General features: G+C 61.6%; 1 protein-coding gene across 2 annotated transcripts; it reads left to right on the top strand.

Moving 5' to 3' along the window:
• Nucleotides 1-1,017: 1,017 nt before the first annotated feature.
• MUC4 (mucin 4, cell surface associated) lies at nt 1,018-17,935 on the top strand. Of its 2 annotated transcripts, none has more exons than XM_063337844.1 (29): nt 1,018-1,952; nt 2,367-2,576; nt 2,910-7,505; nt 7,848-7,987; nt 8,202-8,366; nt 8,448-8,603; nt 8,785-8,915; nt 9,150-9,238; nt 9,521-9,697; nt 9,798-9,941; nt 10,053-10,172; nt 10,384-10,586; nt 11,278-11,356; nt 11,571-11,741; nt 11,920-12,021; nt 12,229-12,465; nt 12,934-13,068; nt 13,170-13,348; nt 13,464-13,623; nt 13,720-13,818; nt 14,373-14,555; nt 14,646-14,719; nt 15,044-15,108; nt 15,363-15,562; nt 15,782-15,953; nt 16,037-16,204; nt 17,047-17,084; nt 17,169-17,266; nt 17,484-17,935. In XM_063337844.1, the coding sequence occupies exons 1-29, from the start codon at nt 1,889-1,891 to the stop codon at nt 17,538-17,540; spliced, it is 8,412 nt and encodes a 2,803-aa protein (XP_063193914.1). In that variant the 5' UTR covers nt 1,018-1,888; the 3' UTR covers nt 17,541-17,935. The 2 variants fall into 2 exon arrangements, with proteins under 2 accessions (XP_063193914.1, XP_063193915.1); XM_063337845.1 differs by having other exon boundaries at nt 1,020-1,952; nt 15,782-15,950.
• The last annotated feature ends 150 nt before the right edge of the window (nt 17,936-18,085 follow it).

The raw sequence follows: 18,085 nt of genomic DNA, 5'->3' as shown, positions 1-18,085 counted from the left end.
GCCAACGCACAGGGACAGGCCATGTCTCTCTTGCCATGGGTGCTGGTTCCTCCCTGCAGGCAGCCGGGACTGTTGACCCGTGGGACGTGTCGCAGGGATAGAGCTTGGGTGGGAATGCACGCGTGCTGTGGATCCCTGGGGAGCTGTATGCCATGGGCACCCATAAAACCCCCCCGGTGATGGCTCCCAGGCTGTTTTGGGGTGCAAAGGTCTCCCCATCTGGGGCTGCTGCAGTTAGTTACATGCTGTCCCACCCCCAAGGCTTGAAGGCTGGCCGTGGATTTGACCCCTCTGAGCAGGCAGAGCTTGCCCACAGCGATGCCCCCGTGCAGAGGAGCCCCACTCGGCTCCCGGCCGCCGGCTGACTCATGCCCGGGCAGGGAGTGGCGGGACCTGCGTCGCACCCCCACCCACGCGAGGGGCGTTGTGCAACCGGCTGCACTGCACAGACGGAGCCAGGTGCCGGTGGGGGGGGTAAGGGGACTGGGGGCGGGGGGGACAGCACTGGTAGGGGGTCCCAGGCCAGGTATCGGTGCTAACTGCCCCCTCCAAGTGGGTGTCAGAGCCCCTTAGCTGGGTTCCCTGAGGTGCCACCTTGCAGCAGCATCAGTAATGGGTTTCCATGCAGATGGAGGAGGACCTCAGTGCCCAGACCCACTGGGTCTAATGGGCATTGGTGGTGCCTGGTCCCCAGGATGCCCTCTGCTCCAGAGCTGGTGGCTTCAGAGGAGAGAACCCACCACACATGGTGAGTCACCTAGCAGGAAGGGCTGCCTTGGCATGGCCATGGGTCCCTCCCCGTAGCAGATGGTACCCAGCCACACCACCTGTGTGCCATGTGCACCCGTGGCTTTGCTCATCTCTAGTCCCCTGGCCCTCTCTGAGCGTGGGGACAGGGAGGTTTGTTGGTGTTGCTGCGGGCATGGCCATGCGTAGGAGCTTTGGGTGTTGCGTGCCTCAGTTTCCCCATCCAAGGTGTAGCTACCATGGCATGGCAGCCCGGTGGGATGGCTGTCCATAAAGTGAGGTAGGCACAAAACCTTCACCAACTTCTCCACCTTAAATGATGCTGGAGCTGGGCTAGACCCTGTGTAGAAGCAAATGTGTGTTTGCTGCAGTGGCCCCACTGGGTCCCTTTGCACGGCCGGGTGCGCCTGGCCTCTGTCCCTGCTGGAAGGTGACCTACAACCCAGAGCAAGGCCCAGCCCCACCGCCCAATACGGAAACAACCCCCCCAGCCAGCCAGGCTTGCGTGGGCGTTTGCCGCGATGGCACAGATAACCGCTGCACGCAGGTCCCCGGCGGCGGCGCCGGCAGTGCCAGGAGTGGGGCCGGGGCAGGGTTAACACGCGGGACCCCGAGGCGGCAGCGGGAGGCTGCTCCTTCCTTCTTCCTCCTTGGTGACCAGCCAACCCCTGCCAGGGGTTATCGGCCAAGCGTGGCAAGGACCCAGCAGTAAATAAGGAGGGGTGGATGGGGGGTGCAGGGCCCAGGACTGACCTGCCCCTCCCAGAGGTGGCGGGGACTCCTGTCCCCCCTTGCCACCCCAGGACCTTTGGGCCAGGTGACTTTGCAGCCCATTGGGTGCTCCTTGGGGGCTGGAGATCCCAACCTTGGGGTGTCAACCATGGGGGTCACCCTGGGAAGGGCCTTAAAATCTCCCATGGTAAAACGGGTGCCCCCCAGCATTAGTGGGTTGCCAGGACTGGGTAGTGGCCACCTCTGTGGCAAGCTGTGAGGACACTGAGCGGTCAGTGCCGCAGGCAGGGCACGTGGCGTCCCTGTCCCCCCCCACCCGGGGGAGTGCTCACCGGCGGAGCCACCCTGTTGCGTCGCTCCCCTGGGACGGGGAGAGCTGCAGCCGTGTCCCTGCCGCCGAGGAAGCACCATGGGGTGCCGGGGCCAGCGGCTGCTCTGGAGCTGGGTGCTGTGGGGGCTCTGGGTGCTGCCAGGTAAGTGCCAGGGCCGCCTGCACCGATGCCGGGGTGGTCGGTACCATCTGGGTGATGGGTGACGGGCTGCGAACAACTCTCCGGCTGCTCGAACGCTGCAAGTTCAAGCTCAAGTGCCCGGCCGGGATTTGACCCGTCTCTGCCTGCTGGTGCCATGGCCTTAGCGTGGTCACTCGACTGCGGCAGGGGAAGGGGTGCGGGGAATTGTGGGTCAAATGGGAATTCTTACCTATGGGGAAGGTGCCCGTCTTGCTGTCGGTGTTGGTCCGGCTGTGGGTGCTGGTGCTGGTCTGGCCATCAGCCCCAAGGGCTGGGGGCACCTTGCTCCTGCAGCAGGGAGGAGGCACGGGGGTGATGGGGACCCCAGGCTGTTTTTTCCCTCATCCTGCTCTCACCTACCTGCTCTGCTGCCAGCGCAAGCTGGGGACACACAGGAGCAGCCCCTCGTCCCCGTGCCGGCCCCGGCAGAGCCGGGCAGCATCTCCTCCGCGATCGACAGCACCAGCGCCGAGCTGCCTCCAGACCTGGGCATGTGCCAGGCGTTCCCCACCACCGCGGCTGCTCAGCCGGAGCACCCCTCTCCCGCCAGCAGGGCCACCACCTCCGCAGGCAGCCACAGCTCAGGTAAGGCCGGCAGGCAGCTGGCCACTGGCAAGTTCCTGCCGGCTGGGGCCACAGCGGGGTTGATCCAGCTGGGGCCACCTTGTCTCACCCTGCAGGCAGCCTGGTGCCGCAGGTGACGGCGAGAGCACTGGTCCCAGCCAGGACCAGTGGTGAGTAGGGGGGGCTTCCCAGCATGGCAGCTATCCCCAGGGGTCCATCAACGCGAGGCAGTCCCCAGGCAGGGCCAGGGGCTGGGGTCTCCTCTGCAGGCACTGCCAGCCACCCGACCAGTGTCCCTCCTGCTCCCACCACCCACTGCTCAGCATGGGCAGCTTCTGTTCCTCTCGCCAACAGGGCATGCAGTGGATCTTGCCACGGGTGGTGGTGGTGCTGGACCACCTATAGCCACATTGTCCCCAGCTCCAGGTGTCCCCGCCATAATGGGGACAAGCAAACCACCATCAAACAGCAGCACTGCCCCCAAGCAGGCTGTGGAAGCGTCCAGAGAGGAGAGCATCCCTGGAGAACCAGTCCTGGGAACAGCTGTGCCCATGCAAGAGGGGACTGTGGCCAAGCCACCCACGGGTGCTGCTGGTGCTCTGAGAGGTTTGTCCCCAGCAGTGGCACGCGTCCCGGCTGCTCAATCAGTGCCAGGGACAAAAGCATCTTCCTCGGTCAGTGGCAAATTGACGGATGCCAATGAGTTGGTGCAGCTGGGCAATGCTGTCACTGCAGAGAGGACGCCAAGGACATCATGGACCACAGTGCCATCGCCCCCCCAGGATGACCGCAGCACAGGGAACTCGCCCCCCAGCATCAGCAAGAGCTCTGCTGAGCCACACGCAACCACCATGCTCCTGTCCCATGAAGTCAGGATAGGGCTCGATGAGGCCACCTCACCTTCAGCCACAGCAGCCAGCATCTCTCAGGACTTGGGCAGCCCCATGAAGCTGGCAGCAGCCTCAGCCAGCCCTGCCGCTGGCCTCCCTGGGGGTCCCCCCTACGCAGCCATGGATAGAGCCAGGACGGCAGCCCCACCCTCAGCAAAGGTCACCTTTTCTTCTGCCACCATTGGCATCGGTGAAGCTACAGAGCCAGGGACACGTGCCTTATCCAACGCCGACCACAACACCCTGCAGGACTCCCCTGTGTCCCCCCCTCAGCCGTCTCCATCCCTTTCACCCCAGCTCCCTGGCAGTCCTGTGCCGGGCGCAGGAGAGACACTTTCCCCCAGCTGCGGCGTGGCCCCCAGCACTGCTGGAGATGGGCTGCCTGGAGCCAGCACTGTCACCCACCCCCAGGCCACCGCATTAGCTCCAGGCACACCAGCAATGGCGATGGATGTCACTGCTGCAAAGCACATCCCCACTGCGTCATTCCCAGCTCTGGGAAGCACCAGTGCTGGGCTGCTGCCCGTCAGGAGTGACCCCAGCGCCAGAGCCACAGCAGGCATGGCTTCCCCGGAGACCAAGGCCACCCCAGTGGGGCTCAGCGTGAGGCTGAACCCCAGTGCAGCTCCCAATGGCCCTGGTGGTCCCTCTCCAGGGCCCTTTGTGCACTCCACGGTGTCTCTGTTCCCCCAGGCCTCCTCAGCAGGCCCTGAGGCCACCATGGCAGAGGTAGCTGCCGGGGGATCCCCTCCAGCCAGACCCAGCGTGTCCACGTCCTTGTCCCTCACGGGTGCTGGTGGAGCAAAGCCAGACAGGACCCCTCGCGCTGCTGCTGCACCAACATCTTCCCTCTCTGCATATGGCATTGGGACCGGGCCAGCCGCCCATCCATCCTCCCTCGTTAGCAACACTCCAATTAGTGAAGCAGGGATGGGAACAGCATCGCTGGCCAGAGGCAATGCCGCCACAACTCTGCGGGACACTGGAGCCACACCGCCTGTGCCTGATTCATCTCCCAGCCAGCCTGGTCCCACGGTGGGCTCAGCACCCCCAGGAACTGGTGTCACCCCTGGATCCGCACCAGCCCCACAGCTCCAGACTGGGCCCCGACATGGGGCAGCTCTGGGAGCAGAGACGTGGTCACCCAGCACTGCACCAGGCATGAGCACGGCTGTGCCAGGCACCCCGCGGGTACCCAGAGCAGCCAGTGTCCCCGTGGCATCGCAAGCAGGCATCCACCCTCTCCTGGAAGGCAGTGCCACCATAGGGATGGCTCTGGGGATGTCCCCGTCCACCATCCCCCAAGACATGGCAGCAAGCATTTCCCCACCGTCCCAGGCCACCCCACCACCGGCAATGGGTGCTTCAGGTGACCCCCGCCCCGATGGCAGCACTGTGGGGCAAGCGGTGGAGACAGCGTCCCTGGAGGTGGGCATAGAGAAGAACCCAGGTGCCAGCGCAGTGGGGCCAGCTCCCAGCCACATGATCGTCACTGCTGGACCATCACCAGAGCCACCTGCCCGAGGGACTGATGCTCCTGAAACCAGGCCCCCAGTGGATCTGCCTCTCCTGGCTCCCAGGGGCGGTCGTTCGGTCCTACCAGCTGTGGCTAACCCCAGCCCAGCACTGGCCACAGCCAGCCCCCTCCCCAACGCTGCCACAGACAAGACACCCCAGCCTGTGACACCACCACCCGCCAATAACGCAGTTGCGGAGGGAGGCAAGGGCAGGTCCCAACCAGCAGGAGATGGCAGCACCACACAGGCAAGCTCGACCCTGGCTGAAAACACAAGGGTGGGTGCTGTGACAGGTATCCCCCACAGCGGTGACGCTGCCCAGGGGACAGCCCCACCGGTGTCACCCCCTGTCAAAGCCAGCATCGCTCCTCAGCCAAACGTGGCTGCATTGGACCACAGCTACCGCACCGCTGAACCCACCACGGACACGGACACAGGCATGGACTTGGACATGGACGTGGCTTCTCCCACCACAGGGAATGGGGCTGGGGTGGCTGAGCCACGCACCGGTGATGCCACCCCATCAGCACACTCTGCCCCAAGCAGCAAAAGCCCTACGGCAGTGGCCATTGTGGGCATGGTGTCACCCACAGCTCTGGAGACAGCCATAACACCTTCCCCTGGCTTCGCTCACAGCACTGCTGAGACAGATGTCAGTGTGTCCCCTCCTGTCCCCAGGAACACCCATCTGGTGGTGGTTGCACACTCCGTCAACCCCAGCATCGCTGGCCCAATAGTGGGAGTGGGTGATGCTAGTCTCAATAGGGTCACAACACCCCTCTCTGCTGTCCCCAGGAGTGCCTCTGCTCCACTTAGCTCCCATGTCACCCTGAGGCCATCCTCTGAGGCCACCGATAGCACCCACGCCTCACCCTTGGGGGGTCTCAGCCTGGTCACTGAGGACGAGCCCATGGCTGGAGTCTTCTCGCTGGCTGTTGGCCAGACACATGCATGGGAGACTACAGCCGCATCCCAGTCAGGTGCCGGGGGTACCACCGCCTGGGTGGACACCACCCCCTCTGAGAGCGGTGCTGAGGGTGCAGCACCCCCAGACAGCACCAACAGCACCCATGTGCCTGTCCCCAGTGCCACTGGCACAAGCCCAGCCACCACACCAGCTGCCAGCATGTTCCCCAGTGACACCATCCCGCCAGCCGCCTCAGCCGACAGGGAGACCTACATGGTGACCAGGGCCACCGCAGCCATGCCATCTGCCACGGCAAAGGCCACCAGCACCAGCAGTGCCCTGTCCTTTGCCGTAACAGATGACAAGGCAGGTGAAGGCAGGCAACCTGTCCCATCCCCAACTGAGGGTACCCCCTCAGTGGAGACAACGGCCGGGTCCTGGGGTGTCCTTGGTCCTAGCCCTGTGGTGGCAGCGCCCAGTTCACCCCTCCCCAGCCTGCATAGCCCAGCAGAGGAGCCAGTGACAGCCCCCTCGTCCCTGCTTGATGTTGGTGCGACTGAGGAGCCAGCAGCCACGCAGACTCCCCCTGAGCTGGCAACAGGCACCACTTCTCCCATGGCCATCAGCAACCGTGCCATGGGACAGGCAGCGAGCACGTCACCTCCTGGTTTTCAGACATCTCTAGGGGCACCTACCTGGGGGGAGAAAACAGCCATCACTGAAAAAAGAACCACCACCATCACAGCAGGGAGCACCACGGCCATCACTGAAGGTACCACCACGGCCATCACTTCAAGGACCACCATGGCTACTACTGCAGGTAGCACCACAGCCATCACTGCAAGGACCACCACGGCTATTACTGAAGGCACCACCACAGCCATCACTGAAGGCACCACCACAGCCATCACTGAAGGCACCACCACAGCCATCACTGCAAGGACCACCACAGCTATTACCACAGGGAGCACCACAGCCATCACTGAAGGCACTACTACAGCCATCACTGAAGGCACTACCACAGCCATCGCTGAAGGCACTACCACAGCCATCGCTGAAGGCACTACCACAGCCATCGCTGAAGGCACCACCAGAGCCATCGCTGCAGGGGGCACCATGGCCATCACTGCAGGGACTACCAGAGCCATCACTGCAGGGAGCACCACAGCCATTGCTGCAGAGAGCACAAAAGCCATCACTGCAGGCACCACCACAGCCATCGCCACAGGCAGCGCTGTGGCCATCACTGCAGGGACCACCACGGCCATTGCCACAGGCAGCACTATGGCCACCACTGCAGGGAGCACCATTGCCATTACTACAGGGACCACTACGGCCATCTCCACAGGCAGCACCACGGCCATCAGTGCAGGGAGTACCATGGCCATTGCCGCAGGCAGCACCGTGGCTGTTGCACCCACAGCCCCAGTGAGCCCAGCCAAGGAGGCGGGAGGTCTCCTGGTCCCAGGCACCGCAGTACCGGGGAGACCACCAGCCACCACCAGCCCTGTCACAGCCCCAGCTCCTGTCTTTGCGACACAGAACGGACTGCCCACAGTACCAAGCACGTCTTCCCACACCACCGCTGGCCACAGAAATCCTGCCCCTAAGCCAGAATCCACTCACGGGCTTATCAGTAAGTAGATTTTCTTCTCCTCAAAGCAAAGAGCAGGAAGGGGTTGTCAGCCAACCAAGCACCATGATGGCTGATGGTATGGCCTGACCTGGGGTGACTCATCTGCATTGCACGTTGGGCTGCCAGGTTCGTGGGGAAAGGTGAAATAGGACACCTGAGAGGATCCTATTCCAAATTAACAACTGGGTTAAAAACTGGGTTACAAGCTGTCAGAGTGCTGGCCAAGGGGAGCGCAGGCACAGCATCCTGGCGGCAAGCAGGCGAGTTTGCCCTGGCTGAAGGAAGGATGGAGCAAACAGTCATGGTTTTTCACATTTTCGATTGATCTCCTGCCCGTGGCAGTGCCAGCAGCCTCGCTCTACCCCTTCGGCATGGAGGGAGGGGACCAAGAGTGCATCCAAAGGACGGTGGATTTTAACTCCCCCCTGTTCAAGCCAGAGATTGGGTTCCCCTTCGGGAAGTCGCTGCGGGATGCCCTCTACGTGAGTTCCCCCTCCTTGTTGAGCATGTAATGGATGTGCAGCCTCTTTGGTAGAAAAAAATCCCCATGGAAATAGAGCAGAAACTGAATTTAATCTGGATAATTTTTTTGCAATGTAAAATGGCTGGTTTCTGCTCACCCATGGAGGCTAAAAGCCATCCCAGGAGCTGCCTGGGATCACAGAATGTCAGCAAATAACAAGTTTTGCTGGTTAGTTTACAGATAACGGACAGATCATTTTCCCACCCACGGACAACTATGTCCCCTCTAACCCCAACCCACCTCCCCGGGGCTTCAGTGGCCAGGAACATTTGCCGATGGTGGCTGCCTTTTGGGATGATGCAGATTTCTCCCAGGGTGTCGGCACCACCTGGTATCAGGTAGGAGCCACCAAAGATGTTCTCCTGGGAAATCCCAGCTCCCAGCTCACCCCTTTAACCCTCTCACTTGCCAACCGGCAGGAGTACTCCACCCTCAGCTCTACCCGAGACCCCCTCGTCCATGATGTGGAAGCAAAGATTGAGAAATACCTGAAAACCCCCTACACAGCAAAATGGACCTTGAAGGTGACATGGGAGAAGGCTCCGGCTTACCCATCCCGGCGGGATGACACTCGGGTGAGCAGTGTGGGATCCAGGTGATGGAGGGGACTGTCACCAGAGACGGCCGGGGCAGGGCTGGGCAGCTGCTCTCCCACGGCTTGATGCAGGCGTTTTGGGTCTCAGTGCCTCAGCCTGTGCTGCGAGGAGAGCAGGGGATGCTTTGGGGATGCTAAGGGGGTGTCTTGGCTTTCTCCAGACGAACACCTACCAGGCAGTCCTCACCACCGATGGGAACCGTTCCTTTGCCCTGCTGCTCTACCAGGACGGTGGGATGCGGTGGGACTACTCCAAGCTGGCTACGGGCAACGTGCTGATCGGCTTCTCCAGGTGCTGTGCACGTGTGTGTCTGCGTTTTGGGACAGCAGGGATTTCTCCCAGCACTATGTTGGGACCATCGGAGACATTATCCCCAGGAGAGCCCAGCTCCCACCCCCAGAGCACCCCTGTCCTGTTTTAGCCCCCTCTCCTACAAACCTCAGCAGTTCCCACCCCAACTGCTCTACGGGGAGCGGAGGAGGGTTGTGTTGGAAGGATGACCCCAAACCTCCTCTTTCCACACAGCGGCGATGGTGATGCCCAAAATAACGAGCTGACTCAACAGCCACCAGCTGTCAAGTACCGACCTGACCAGCACAGCGGTGCTGGCACCGGTATGGCACTGGGGGAGCCCCGGGGGGCGGGTGGGGATGGAAGGAGCCATGTGCTCCATGCTGGGAGCATGTCCCCAGCACACGTCCCTGTGAGGCGATGGGCAAGGCTGGCCACCGAGAGCAGAGCACAGGTGTCCTGTGTCCTGCTGTGGCTTGCCGTGGCCACGCCAGCTCTAGAGGGAGCCTGGAGACCTCGTGTGAGGTCAACGTCCAGGGACAGTTGTCCCACGGGATCCCCCTAAACACAAGGCGAGCTGTGCTGTTCTCCGGTTGCCCTCCCAGAGGTGCGCGGGCTGTGGATATACAGGCTGGACAGTCTCTCCCGGGTGAACTACAGGCTGCGGTGCCTGGCGTGGCTGGACACAGAGCCAGCGCCGGACGCCTGGAACAGCCAGCTGCCACCATGCCCCTGCTCCCAGCCCCAGGCAGAGCTGGACCCCCGCTACCGCCGGAGCACAGGTGCCATGTGCGGCCCCCCAGGGCCAGCCACAGGGTGGGAGGATGGCAGGGGTCCCCTCCTCCTCTGGGGGTGGCTGTGATCTCCCCCTGACAATTTCAGATCCGGCGAATGCCTCCTTGAGGATGCTGCGCACTGCATCCCCCAGCCCAGCCGGCGCTGGGGTGCGGTGTCTGTACCAAGATGGGAGCTTGCTCGAAGGCTGGCAGGAGAGGGCATGGAGCCTCCCCATCCACCCCACCGCTGGTAAGCAGGCAACGGGGCTCCCTCACCCTAAAACACCCCCAGCACCGAGAGCCCTGCAGGCGCAGCGGGGACCCCGACACCCCCCAAGCGCCCGCCCGCCTTCCTCCGCAGACAGGGAGCTGGAAGCGTTCGACTGGTGCTGCCGGCACGTGGGGAAGCCCCTCTTCTGCGACAGGTTTGCTGAGAAGAGACCGAGGGTCGGCTGCGAGGGATACGTGCCGCCCACCCCTGGTGAGTCCCCAGGGCTCTGCCTCCTCTGTGCCAGGGTGCTGCATGGGTGGCACGGCCGTACGCAGACCCATGCATGAACCACGCTTCTCAGCATCTTGGTGGGGACTGACGAGTCCAGCTCAGCACCGGGGTCTGCTCTCCTCCGTGCAATGAAACCAGTATTTGCTTTTCTTCCTCCCCCCAAAACGGCTCCATCGCCTTTGGACCCCAGCTGGCGCCTTCGGGGACCCCCACATCACCACCCTGGATGGACTCACCTACACCTTCAATGGGCTCGGGGACTTTGTCCTGCTGCTGGCCAGTGGTGCCCAGACCAGCTTTGTACTGCATGGGCGCACAGCCCAGACTGGCATGGCCCAGGCCACCAACTTCGTGGCCTTCGCTGCCCAGTACATCTCTGCCACCACCACAACAGTGAGTAGGAGTGACCTGGGTATCTTTGAGCTTCTAATGGGAGACAACCCTCTGGTATGTTGGGCATCGCCTCTGGATCACCTACAAGTGGCTGGGATCCAAGGAGCATCCCCTCTCCTCTTCCTGCTACCTCCCACCATCCCAGCAAAATGCTAAGAGCAGTGGGTTGGACTAAGACTAACGAGACGCAGCTCTTGCAAGCTGGCCAGCAAGAGCCTGGAGCTCTGCAGGAACTCAGTCTGCTCCACCCTCTTCATTGCACACCCTTTGCCTTGACCATCAGTCTCCTCTGGACACTTTAGCACAAGCACGTACTCTTCCTTGCTTTGCAGAATTGCTCCCCACACTTGTCTCAGTAAGCAAAATCTGGTTGTCACCAGAAGTAGCTGCTGAGCAGCCTGAGGAACCTGGAGCCCACCGGCATAGCTCTCCACACTGCCACAGTGGTGGCCTGCGCGTGCCCCGTGCCAGCAGTGATGGGGGGCAGCTTGCTGTCCTCTCTGTGCAACCGTCAAAGCTGCTTTATCGTGTGTTTGATGGGGTGAAGAGCACACCAACAGAGCCCCCAGGGCTGAGCCTCGCTGCTGGGGCTGGAGGAAGACAGGGTTTACCTCGAGTGTCCCCAGCATGGGGGGGATGTCAGGAAGGGACAAACAGAGGGGCTGACTTGGACATCCATTGTGATTTGCAGGTTGAGTGGACCGTGGGGAGCCAGGGTGAAATCCAAGTCCTCCTGAACAAGGAAACCATCCAGTTTTCCTATTCCCAAGGTGAGCAGGATGTGCTGTTAAATGTATCTGGGGGGGATGATAAGGGGTGTCCCCCATCCCTGCCCAGCGTGAAGGCAGCCACCCTGAGGTCCATCCAACAGCTCCCACGTGCACCGGGTCTCTGACTTGGCTGGGGTGGATGGGGAGCGCTCCCCTCCCCGAATCCAGGGGCATCAGTTCAGACCCCAGCCTTGCGTGGACTCTCCCTCTGCAGACATGGGTGCCGAGGTGTACTACAGCCCCGGTGTCTTGCTGGTCAATGCCTCCTCTGTCACGGCCGTCTTTGATGGGGCCATCGCCATCTCAATCTCAGCCGCCTCCAGGATCCTCAGTGTGGTCTGCAGCCTGCCTGATCAGTACCATAACAGCACCAAGGGCCTCCTGGGTGAGGACTTCTGGCATCATACAAAGCCCCCTTCCCACCCTAAAGCAGGCTGGAAAACACTGAGGGAACATGCTTGTGAGGGCAGGGACCCCTGGGGCTAAACTAAACACTGGCCCGCACCAGAGTGGAGGTCAACCCCGGCATGGGGGACTCCAGTTTTCTGGTGATGCTCCACCAGGTGTGTGGGACCACGATCCTGCAAACGACTTCCAGATGCCAAACGGTACCAGCATCCCTGTGAACAGCAGCGAGGAGGAGATCTTCAGCTACGGGATGACCTGTGAGTCTAGGCTCTGGATCCACCTTGATGATCCCCCTGTTTCTGCACCTTCTGGCCAGGCTTTGGCTGGAGACATTTAGACACTTGCCTGAGCAAAAGTGATGCTAGTGAAGCCCTTTGGCCTCTTTGCTCTTCTTGTGAAAATGAGCCCTAAAATATAACAAACCTTAAAAAACCAAGGCCGTACCCATGTGTGCTCTCTTGCAGGGGCTGTTGGAGAGCACGGCCTGTTTGCTCAGCCTCTGGACTCACCGGTAATGAACTTCACACCCATCTTCTTGTCTCGGCTGCGGCAGGAGAATGAAAGTGAGTACCAGCTGGCAGCCTCGCAGTGCCACGGCAGCAAGGAGTGCATCTACGATTCACTGAGCACAGGGGACATGGCCCTGGGTCTGGCCACCCAGAGCCTCGCAGCTGACTTCCAGCAGAAGAAGACAGTACTCAGTAAGTGGAGCAGATCCTCACCTCCAAGAGGGCATGGCTTGGGTACCTGGGCAGTGCCCTGCTCCCTCCCTGGGCTCTCTTGTGCCACGTGAGGCAGGAGAGAAGTCACCAAGATCTTGGAGCTGCTTTGCCCAGCTGACTGGTCTCCAAGCCTAGGAGATGCCACCAGCAGAGTAGTTGCCACCAAGGCCTCTGAGTGGCATTGCCCGGCTGGCTGGTCTCCAAGCCTAGGAGATGCCACCAGCAGAGTAGTTGCCACCAAGGCCTCTGAGTTGCATTGCCCGGCTGGCTGGTCTCCAAGCCTGGGAGATGCCACCATGCTGTGCAACACGAGGGCCTTGATGGTAGGCGGTCATGGCAGCATCTGCCTGGGGTCCCATCCTCACCAGGAGGGACTCAGAGTCCCACGTGTGCCAAGGTCGCATAGGAAAAAAAAAACAGCTGCGTGCTGGACTGCTCTTTCCTCAGACGCCTTCCCTCCTGTTATCACCGGTGACGAGTCGCTCACAGCCTTCAGGACAGAACGGGTCAGCAGGCAGTACCATGCCACTGGGGTGGGCGCACGCTTTGTCCCCCACTTCTCACCAGAGCTCAACATAACAGGTAAAAAAGGGGAGATGGGGCAGCTGGGACGGAGTCAGGGGACACCGGCCACCCAGCCCACCTCTGCCACCTCCTCTAACTCCCACCTCCCCCCGTGACAGAGAGCGGCACCCTGACGTGGGACCCCCGTGGGACGGCCCCGCTCACCATCAACCTGGAGGCTGTCGGGTCCAACAACGTCTCTGCCCTCCTCCAGCTCCGCTTCACCCTTTGCAACTGCAGCAGCAGCCAGGAGTGCGACTACAGCAACACCGTCATCCTCAGCGCGTCCTCTCTGCAGGTAGCATGCCGGAAAGCTCCTCTGGTGCCACACCATGACTGTCCCCATGCCAGCCACACTCTGTCTAACCATTCTCCGCATGTCCCCTAAGCCAGTGTCACTGTCCCCTTCCCAGCTGGCAGCCTGCAGGTGCGAGGGCGGCTACTCGGGTTCCTTCTGCCAGGACCCTCCAGACCCCTGTGCCCAGGGATGCTTCCCCGGCGTGGGCTGTGACTCCCAGACCGGCTGTGGCCCCTGCCCAGCTGGCCTGACTGGCGACGGGCGGCACTGCTCAGGTGACAAGGGCTCGCCATGGCCACCAGGAACCTGGGGTGCCCGCGGGACCCCGGTGGAGGTGTTTCTCCTGGTACCATGCTGCATTGCCTCAGCAGATATCGACGAGTGCGTGCAGGGGACGGCGTGCCCAGGGAATGCCACCTGCATCAACACGGTGGGCAGCTACGCCTGCTCCTGCCCGACCGGCGAGGAGGGTGAGTACGGGCATCCTGGCGGGCATGGTCCTCATTCCCATCACCCCCAGACCTTGGTGGAACCATGGGACCCAAACTGGCCAGAGAGGAGAGGAGGGAGAGCTGGCTGAGCTCTGTACCCAAGCCCTTGCTGTCCTTAACAGAAGGCACCAGAGCCCAGCCGCTCCTCGTGCTGCCAGGCTGCAGATCTCACTAATCTGCTGGGAAGGGAAACTTTTCCCGTGCAGTTTTTCTCTTAGAAAAAAACCAACGCAATCTTATCCCATCAAAGTTCAAATGCACATGTGGAGGCTGGGGGGGGCCAAAACCAAATCCTGCTTTCGGATGGTTGTGGTGGGGTGGGGGTGATGGGTTTTTGCTCCTGTTCTAATGCAGCAGGCTGGGATTTCACAAGGGCAAAAGGCTCCAGCTGGGCTTTTTCTTGAGGATCTGAATTTATACTAAAAATCCTAACGCATAAAAAAAACCCCAAAACTCGGAAGAAAGAGGAGCTGAGGATGGGTCAGTGCACTGGGGCTTGTGCCTCCACCTGACCCGGGCTCCCCGTCCCGCAGGCGAGTGGCCAGGCTGCGGCTCAGCCTGTGGCTCCCACTCCTGCCCTGAGGGCTACTGTGGCAACTGGGGTCGCTGCCGCCTGCACCCCGTCACCTGCACCCCCTCCTGCACCTGCCCCCCGGCTTTCACCGACCAGCGGTGCCTGGTGGCGGGGGGGGATTTTCGGCCGCTGCCCAGCACAGGTGAGTGCCGGTGCCTGGTGACCCCCAACCCCGCTCACCCCAGTCCTGGGATGCCAGAGCCACCCCTGTGGCTTCCCCCCATCCCCGCAGATCTCCCCCGGAGAAGCGTCCGTCTGCGGGTCAGGACATTGCAAAACGCCACTGACGGCGAAGTCAACAGCACCGTACGTCGCCGGAGGGGATGGGGTCAGGGAAGAGGACCCATTGGCACACTGGACAACATGGCAGCTTGGGGTCCATGCCTCCCTGCACCCCCCCTCTCCCGTGGGATCCCTGGTGATCCAGCGGATCCGCAGTGCCGGAGGGAGGCAGTGCCAGCCGTGTGATGCCGGCTGTGGCCGTGGCCATGGGCCAGGTCCCCGACACATGAACGAAAGGCCAGAGCAGCCCCTGGGGCTCGGCCACGGTGCCTGCGTTGTCCTTCAGCCTCCCCCTGCACTGGTGCTGTCCTGCCCTCCCCTAACACCCTCCCGCTCCCCCCGCCACAGGTCTCGGCCATCCTGGGCTCCCTGGAGGTAAAGGCTTTCCAGAGCAACACCAACATCACCCAGACGTGAGTCGGATGTGGGATGGCCCCTTGCTCACGCCAGAGAGCCGGCGGGCAGGGCTGGGCATGGGGCCACAGGGTTTGGGATACAAGGGCATTTTTCCCCACCCCAGTGCATATTTTTCCACACAATGGCACCTTCCATCTCCTGCTTCATCCCTTCTTTACCACCCCCCAAATGGGGAAACTGAGGCAGGCGAGGCTTCGTCACTCTGAGATGCAACAGCAGCTCCACCAGCAGCTCCATCCTTTCCCTGCAGGACAGACAGCGATGGTTTCACCTTCACGGTGGTGTCCGAGTTTGCCTACAGCAGCCGTGGCATCGTCATCCAGTTCCTGAACGAGGAGCTGCTGGGGGCCATCACCATCGCCTTCAATGGGCGGCGGGGGCGGCGGGAGGCGAGTGCACCCCTCCGCTTCCAGCGCCTGCACCGGGACAATGTCACTGACCTGGTGAAACGTGAGTTGCTCCCGGCACTGAGCTGGGGAGCCCGGGAGGAGCACCCCACTATCCCCATTGTCCCCATCACCCTGTGTGCCGTGGGGTTCGGGTACCACTTGTGGGGGAGGTGGGCGGGCAGGAGTCCCCATCCCAGGCATGGAACCAGCTCAGGGAGACCTGAGGAAGCATCAAGGGCTGACGCTGCCGCGTGGCCGAACCCATATAATCCCTCACCAGTGACCGTGGCTGAGCTGAGGAGCTATTTCCCTTGTGGTCTGTATGGCTACAAAGGCTACCGGCTCCACTACGGAGGGACCATCGGTTTCGTCTGCATGTCCCCTTGCAAGATGGGCTACTGCCAGCATGGTGGCCAATGCCAGCACCTGCCAGAGGGGCCTATGTGCAGGTAGTTGTGGCTTTGGGGACAAACAAGGCAACTGGTCACGGCCACATCTCCCCATGGCATGACCGCTCCTCCTTTCCCTTCCACAGCTGCCTCCCCTTCTCCATCTTCTCCCCCGGCGGCGCCCGGTGTGAACAACTGGCCATCAGCCTCGCCGCCTTCCTCGGCATCTTGCTGGGAGCCCTGGCTCTGCTCTGCCTCCTGTTCGCCACCGCCTGCCTGGCTGCGCACCTCTGCCGCCGGCACTGGCACCGGGGGTGAGCTGTGGGCTGGACCTGCACAGGGGTGGGCGCTGAGGGTGCGGCAGGGAATGGAGGGTGGGTGCCAGGAAGAGCTTTGCCAGCCTGAAAAACTGGTGGAAAATCCATCTCTGGAAGGTCCACCACTAGTGGGACCTGTCTTGCCCAGGCAGGGGGAGCCTGCCCTGGGGACCTGGGGAAGGGGCTGAGCCCAGTGGTCTTTTAGCATCTTCCAGCCCCGTTCCCAGTCATCTGCTGCTCAGGGGTGCGGTAAGGTCAATGGGTTGAACATTACTTTCTCTTTTCCCCCATGTCAGGGAATATTTGCATTTCTTCCTCATCTCACCCAGGGCTTAGTTACAGATGGGCTTTCTATTTATTTTTAATTTGAATACCACCCAAATGGTTTCCACTGCAATTCACATTGCTCTGGAAAGAGTTGATCTGTAGCAAGAAAAAGGTGGTTGCGGGCTTGGACCTTGCTCTTCCGTAGAGCAGGCAGTTAGCAGGGTGGAAGCACCAGCATCGCTTTCCCTTCTCCCCAGCCCTTGGTCCTGGCATGGCATCCATGCCTGGAGGAAGCTCAGCCCCCCCAGGCCCTCCATGCCGGTCAGGGCTGTGTCCTGCCCCTGCTGCCAGCTCCAAGCTCTCCGGGAAGCACCTCTGTTCGTTTGCACTTGTGGCAAGGCGAGAAATTGTGTGTGTGCAGCAACTGGGGCTTCTCCTCCTCTCGTAGCCTCATCTTGCCCCCACACTCAGTCACTGCTCCCCACTCCCGCCCGATCCAGGCGCCAGGACCAGGCAGGGGCTCTCCCAGCCCCCCCTGACATGTCATCCTCTTTCTGTTCCTCTCCTCTTAGGGCCAAGGAGAACTTCTGGAGGCCACGGCCCTTCTCCTGTGAGTACATCCCTGTGAAAACCCCCACCCTAGTTCTGCTTCACCCTGGTCGTCTTCAAGCTCTGCTCATCTTCCCTGCTCCAGCTCTGATGACGGCAGGAGAGCGGACAGAGACCCCTTGCTCCCGCTCCCTGGGAAGGCACTGGGAACTGCAGCTCCAGGCCATCGACCCCTCAGTCCAGGTCTGCCCGAGGGTTATCGTCCCCATGGGGGGGGTCAGGGTGGGGGACTGCAGGCTGGGGACTGATGTCCTGTCCCCGTGCCTCAAAGATGCTCGGGAGCCATGCCTCGTCCCGGAGCATCGCTGATGCTTTGGCTGGTGCTGGGGTCCGAGCTCGTTGTGAAGAGCGGAGCCCATGCAACACCGACAGCACGGCATGGCCTGTTCCTCCTTTATAGATAAGGATCCAGAGACCCCACGTCAGGCCTCTGAGCCAGCCCCCCGAGCAGCCCTAGCCTGCCACCACTCCCGTCCCGGCACCCCCAGCTCACAGAGGAGCCGGCCGCTGCTGCTGGTCCCACCGCCCGCTCTCGGGGTCTCCGGCATCGGCGCCTGCGTGGAGACAGGGGACGGGAACCTGCCTTTTGCAGTCTGGTCTTTGTGGGAGGATTCACCCTGGAGGAGGTGATTTTTTGAATGAAAAATATTGGGTGGCCAAAGCAAGAGGATTTCACCTTCCCCTGAAGACCTGCAGAGGCAACCGGAATAGTCCTTGAGCATGTCTGCACTGGGGCATGCTCTAGTGCAACATAACAGGGCCCAGCAGAGCCACTGAGAGCAGAGTCAGGTGGGGCAATGCATCTATTGTAACCCATTAGGAACAAAATAGAATAAACCAAAGATGATGGCATGATGCTCAGTAAGTTGCCTGCACCCCATGTTGCCCCCACGCCAGCCCTGCTTCCCTGTCGCCAAGCTTTCCGCTGGTCTCATCCACAGGGCCAAAGAGAAGACGGATGTAGCTTTTTTTCGTGGCTCCATCCCCTCATTCCCCATGTGA

Source organism: Chroicocephalus ridibundus, chromosome 6, assembly GCF_963924245.1.
Source record: "Chroicocephalus ridibundus chromosome 6, bChrRid1.1, whole genome shotgun sequence".
Classification (NCBI taxonomy): Eukaryota; Metazoa; Chordata; class Aves; order Charadriiformes; family Laridae; genus Chroicocephalus; species Chroicocephalus ridibundus.
The sequence above is the reverse complement of the archived record's forward strand: the minus strand, read 5'-3'. Positions and strand labels throughout refer to the sequence as shown.

What these genes read in the sequence shown, in the direction of transcription:
- MUC4 (XM_063337844.1), top strand. Translation starts at nt 1,889, where the DNA reads ATGGGGTGCCGGGGCCAGCGGCTGCTCTGGAGCTGGGTGCTGTGGGGG. An exon ending in ATACGTGCCGCCCACCCCTG is followed by an intron (nt 10,173 to 10,383) that starts GTGAGTCCCCAG and finishes TTTGGACCCCAG; the next exon opens with CTGGCGCCTTCGGGGACCCC. An exon ending in CGACGGGCGGCACTGCTCAG is followed by an intron (nt 13,624 to 13,719) that starts GTGACAAGGGCT and finishes TTGCCTCAGCAG; the next exon opens with ATATCGACGAGTGCGTGCAG.